The 5503-nt window shown below is 66.5% G+C and overlaps 3 protein-coding genes across 3 annotated transcripts; 2 read left to right on the top strand and 1 right to left on the bottom strand.

The window, feature by feature from the left end:
• Positions 1 to 1918: 1918 nt before the first annotated feature.
• EMIHUDRAFT_46154 (hypothetical protein) lies at positions 1919 to 2713 on the top strand (the record flags this gene model as incomplete). The annotated part of the gene is made up of 2 exons (XM_005771510.1): positions 1919 to 2224; positions 2357 to 2713. Coding segments are annotated over 2 exons (663 nt in total), but the record flags the coding sequence as incomplete, so codon positions are not given.
• Positions 2714 to 3012: 299 nt separating this feature from the next.
• EMIHUDRAFT_118153 (hypothetical protein) lies at positions 3013 to 4542 on the top strand (the record flags this gene model as incomplete). Its single annotated transcript, XM_005771509.1, has 3 exons — positions 3013 to 3406; positions 3663 to 4180; positions 4318 to 4542. 3 exons carry the CDS (start codon positions 3013 to 3015, stop codon positions 4540 to 4542), a joined length of 1137 nt encoding a protein of 378 aa, XP_005771566.1.
• A 176-nt stretch (positions 4543 to 4718) lies between these two features.
• EMIHUDRAFT_243257 (hypothetical protein) lies at positions 4719 to 5503 on the bottom strand (the record flags this gene model as incomplete). Its single annotated transcript, XM_005771508.1, has 4 exons — positions 4719 to 4737; positions 4842 to 5110; positions 5198 to 5264; positions 5475 to 5503. 4 exons carry the CDS (start codon positions 5501 to 5503, stop codon positions 4719 to 4721), a joined length of 384 nt encoding a protein of 127 aa, XP_005771565.1.

Raw genomic sequence — 5503 nt, 5'->3', positions numbered from 1 at the left:
ATGGGCAAGTCGGCGAATCGAAATGCCTGTTTTCTCGTTTTTCGTGCACTACCGGCCACAGCCGTGCCTCAGGCATCCAAGTCGGGCAACATGTGGGCGGCACGGGACCGGAGGCTTGGCCCTAGGCCGAAGAAAGGGTATGCGAGGGTGCTCGCGAGCACCAAAGCCACTTGCGGCATTCGCCAGCAATCCCTGCTGCACACAAGAAGCGAGCGGTCCGGACGTCTGGCGGCCACTGAAGGCAATCGCACGGTGGGGGAGGCGGTCCGCGTGTTACGTACGTCTTTGAAAAGTGACACCGTCGCTAGTTTACCGGTCGCCGAGTGAATTCGGACCCGCTCGTGGCGTGGCCCCGCGCCTCCGCTCGCCGGTGGCCCGAGCTGCAAAGCGGGACAAAAGCGGTGTCTCCGTCCGCGAGACCCGTCCTGAGGGCAGGAAGAGGAGGGACGCTGGTGAGCAAGCTGAGTGCCTGTGACTACCGGGATTCTCTCATGCCTATTGATGCGGGGTATCGCGAAAGATGAGGGCGAGGTGGAAAATGTTCACTGTACCCCATTTGCGTACCTCCGCACAGAGACGCAAAACAGCGCCGAGCACGAGCCTCGCGTCACTGCGGAGGCGCCGCCGCACTTGTTCGGCCTTGACGGCCATGCCGCCTGCGTTTGGCGCGGGGATCAGCCGTGCAGTGGAGCGGCCGTTGTGTAGGGCGGGTTGAGCTGTGGGAGTGGGGAGCAGCATCTGCCATTAGTTATGGGGCAGCGGTTACCGGGTTGAAGGCAAAGGAGAGAGAGAGCGGGAGCGAGTCTGCGAGCATGACGGCTGCATCGGTGCGGAACACCACCGTCTGCCCCGTGCGGTTGAAATTTGAGCTGATTGAACGGCCACATGGCACCCGGCGGCCGCCGCGCAGCCGGCCGGTATCTCTGGGCGCGCTCAGGTCGGTGTGAGCACCGCCGGTCACGAGCTGCCACCGGTTCTGGAGGCTGTCGTCGAAGATGACCAGCAGCGGCAGCACCGCCGCTGCGGATGTCGTGGCACCGGCCGCGAGCCCCGTCGCCACGAGCATTGGTGGCAAAGGTCGATGGAGGCGTCAACCCCCGGCCCGGGGGGGGCCGTGCGGCGGGCACTTTCCTGAAGAAATAAACGGGGGCCACCCTGTCCAGAGGCGGAGGTGCCTTTCTGGGATCTTGCTAAATGGGACGTCAATTTCTTTTTTAGTAAAAAAGAATTCTTGCAGGCGAAGCCTCTCAAAGCGCGCATCGGCACCCGCCGTTGATAGACCTCGCGCTCATGCCTGCCTGGGCCCTCCGCCTATGGCCTCTCGCCGGCGGCAAGCGCGGCTCGTGCCGGACCCCGGGTGGAAACTATGGATCGTATGATGAGGTTTGGAGCGTGAAGGAGGCAGAGTGCCAGGCGCTGTGTGCAAAGTGGCTCGAGTGCGTCGCGATTGACTTTCAGCTATCGAGCGGGCCTTACACTCGCTGCAGGCTCCACAAGGAGGAAATCAGCCACGTCGTCCCGAATGGCCTCGATACCTGTCGCCTCCGGTGCGTACACACAGCGGCAGAGAATTCACGATTGCCCGCTACACATCTCCACGTCTGACGCATGTGTATACCGCACGTGTAGGCCCGGTCACGTCGCATCCTTTCGCGGCTTCACCAAGAGCAGCGGTGCGGCGATCCCCGCACCACCAATCCCACAGCCGCCGCCCGAGCCGTCGCCGCCGCCACTGCCACCCTTGCCGCCGCCGCCTCTCTCCCCGCCAGAACCGCAGCCTCCGCCGCCTCCGCCGCCCCGGCTGCCATCGCCGCCCTCCATTCCGCCGCCCGCTCCACCGGGCCCGCCGCCCTTGCCACCGCCGAATCCCTGCCTGCTCCACGTCGCCGGACCGGGCAGCAACCTGGCGGGGCCTTGCGCTGCAAGCGCCGGCGCAGGTCACCTGCGCCGAGCCAATTTCCGCGGGCTGGATCTCCAAGCCTCGGCCTTTGACGGCGTGGACCTGAGCGGAGCGACGCTGGACGGCGCTGACCTCTCCGTCGCGACGCTGACCGACGCGAAGCTGGCTGGCGCCTCCTTGCGGCGCGCGCGGCTCCGGAAGGCGAATCTGGCGAGGGCGGACCTCTCCGGCGCCGACCTGAGCGGGGCGGACTTGGCCGGCGCGGACCTGACGTCGGCGGTGCTGAGCGGCGCCTCCTTCCGCGGCGCGAGGCTGGTGGGCGCGGTCGTCAAGTTTGTGACGTCGGGCGAACGCTCTGTCTTCGACGGCGCAGACCTCCGCCGCGCCCAGGTCACGGACTGCAGCTTTCCCAACTCTTCGTGGGCGGGCGCCGACCTGCGCGCCGCCGCCATGGAGGACATGCGGCTGCACGGCGCTCTGGTCAGCGAGGCGCGCCTCGACTCGTCGTCGCGGCTGATCGACGTGCGCCTCCGCGACGCGACGATCCGTCACACGTCCTTCGCCGGCGTCAACCTGCAGGGGCCCTGCGACCTCTCCAACGCCTCGATGGTGAACGTCTCTTTTCGCGGCGCGAACATGCCCGAGGCGCGGCTGGCGCGCGCGGACGCGCGCGGCGTCGACTTCTCCGAGGCGCAGCTGGTGCTCGCCGACTTCAGCGGGGCGTCACTGCAGGGCGCCGTGTTCCGAGGAGCCGAGGTGACTGACGCGAGGTTCACGAGCGCCCAGCTGGACGCAACTGACTTTCGAGGCGCGCTGGGGAAGGACAAGGCCTCGTGGAAAGGCGCGAGCGGCCTCCCCTTCGGGGTGGACTTGCGCGTCGTCCAGAACCAGCCCGGCTGAAGAGGGGGGGGGGGGGGCCTAGCCGCCAAAAAACACAAGAAAGAAAGAAAACAGGCACTCCCAAGGGAGGGATGGGAGGACGGCACGCCGCCACCACACAGGGATTTTAAACGAGGCTGGCGCGTTTTCTTGTTTAGGGATTGACTCGGGCGATTCGTCGACTGGATCGAGGTCACAGGTTTGGCTTGCCACGAACTGCACGCACTGCGCCGATGCTCCTTCTCCTCTCCTCGGCCACCGGCGCGACGGCTGATACCCGGTGCGTCGACGAAGGCCCGTGGCCTTGCTCGGTCGACGGCTGTCCATCCGAGACCGTTGGCTGCTCGTCCCTCGCTGAGCTCGACCTCTGCTCGAGTCAGTTCGCCGAGATTTGGAACCCGCCGCCATTCGGCCTCTCGGGCACGGTCCATGGCCGCTGCCCTCGCGCCTGTGGCCGGTGCGGCGTCGATCCGCCCGCCGAGTGCAACATGGCGGTGATAGACGGCACGGCACTCGGCGAGGAGGCGCTGGCGGCGGCGCTCGTGGCGGCGGAGGAGCCGGTTGTGATCCGTCCTGTCCCTCACTCATGGGCGGCGCCTCCGCTGGAGCGCCTTGTGCGGGACCACGGTGAGTTGCCGCTGAGCGTGACGCTGAGCGGCGGCCGCTTCATCGGCGACGAAGCAGAGAGCGCGCCCTCCTCCCTCGGCCGGTACTCTCTCGAGCTGGCGAGCGGGCAGCTGCCGGCCGACGCGTACGTGTTCGACGAGCTGGGCGGCGTAGATCTCTCGTCCGGAGAGTTCGCGCTCGGAGGCACTGGACTCGTGCCCGCGTGCACCGCCGCCCCCGAACAGCCCTCTCGACTTTCCACCGAGCCTTCCTGCAGGCACGGGGGTCGCGCCCGCCGCCCGCGATCTCTCGGCGGACGTGCCGTCGCTCAGCTTCTTCAGGACGGTCCTTGCGCGCCACAGCGAGGAGCGGCCGAGCACTGCCGGCCGGCTCCTCCTCTCGGCGGGCGGCTGGGCGAACGGACGCCCCTTCCACGCGCATGGGCCGGCGCTCTTCGCGCTGCTCGGAGGCGCCAAGCGCTGGCTCGTGCGGCGGCCGAACGCCAGCTTCGCGTGGCAGTCGCTCGAGGCGCCGCGGGAGAGCCTGTCGGGCGCATCGCTGCCGGACGGCTGGGAGCCGCACGTGTGGCAGTGCACGCAGCGCGAGGGGGAGCTCCTGTGGGTACCGGACCAGCAGCACCACGCGACCCTCAACTACGCCGCGGACACAGTCGGCGTCACGATGGTCATTGACGAGACGGAGCCCTTCACGCCGCTGCACGCCGCTGCGCAGAGCGGAGCCGCGGCGGCGGTGGCGCGGCTCCTCCGAGACGGCGCAGAGGTGGACGCTGTGGCGGTGGCGAGCGGCGCGACGCCACTTCACTTCGCCGCCGGGCTCGGCCACTGCGACGCTCTCGAGGCCCTCTTCGGGAGGTGGTGGCGCCGCCGGGCTCGCGACGTGGGTGCGATGAGTGCGAGACGCGATTGCAATAGGCGCTGCTGGGTGGCGGCGCCACCGTCGACGCGGTGGCGAGCGGAGGCAACACGCCGCTCCACGTGGCGGCGGCCGGCGGGCACGCGCGCGCCGTGCGGATGCTGGTGCAGAGCGGGGCCGACCTTGAGGCGCGCGACGCGCACGGTCACACGGCTCACGGACTGGCGGTGAGGCTCGGGCAGGAGGAGGCTGCAGCGGTGCTGGAGCGGGCGGCGGTGTTGTAGTTGTAGTTGTAGAGCGGAAAAAAGGCTAAGCTCAGAAAAAAATGGAGATTGACTTTATTTATTTATTTATCGTACTTTACGGGGTGTGGAGCGAGGGTGGGAGTTAGCCAGGGGTTGTGCGCTGGGCCCTCTCCTGCTCGGCTCCAGCGAGTAGACAAGTGTTGTCATCAACAGAGTTAGAGGGTCCACAGCGTCCTAATCTAAAATCTGAGGATTCAGGATTGAGGCATCGATTCAGTGAGGCCAAAGTGAGTTTATGGATGTTGAGAACGGTACGGGACACGAGGAGTCACGCGGACCGACTCGTCGGTGACTCTGCTGCACGCCGTTTCAGAATTTTTCTCAGCGTGAGCGAGACGTGGAAGAGTGCCACCGTCGGGTAGGACGGGTCGGCCCGGAGTATCAGAGTAGCCGTCGTGGTCGCGGCGAGCAGCGCCGGCCACTCCGGCGCCGCGTCGGCAACATGGGAGCATGTCCACCGCCACTTCGCGGTCGCAGCGCTGTTTGTCGCCCGAAACGCCGCATGTACCTCTGGCGGGCCAAAGATCGACTCGCATGTCGATTTCGACTTGACGGCGGCATGGAGGCATCACGTCTCCATGCCGCCGTCAAGTTGGAGCCAGTCTGCGGCGATCACAGCGCTCGCAGGAGGTACATGCGAGCTATTCAGGTCAAGCTTAGCGCGAAATCCCACACTGGTGGATTTTGGGGCGCTGTGGACCCTCTAACAGAGTATAGATAAGGATCTCTGACCTCCAGGGCTGATGTACGGGGCTTCAACCAAGCGCTGGTAGCGTGTTTTTACCTCACACCCATGGTCTCACAGTGTGCCGGCAGTCGCCGAGCAGTGTCGCTCACACAAGCCGCAGCACAAGTGACTGAGGGCCAGTGAGGGCGAGCCCATCGCTGTGACAGCTGTGGCAGCCGCACACGGTAGGCTGTTTTTGAGAGAGACAGACAT

This window comes from Emiliania huxleyi (assembly GCF_000372725.1).
Source record: "Emiliania huxleyi CCMP1516 unplaced genomic scaffold EMIHUscaffold_382, whole genome shotgun sequence".
In the NCBI taxonomy this organism is placed as follows: Eukaryota; Haptophyta; order Isochrysidales; family Noelaerhabdaceae; genus Emiliania; species Emiliania huxleyi.
The sequence above is the reverse complement of the archived record's forward strand: the minus strand, read 5'-3'. Positions and strand labels throughout refer to the sequence as shown.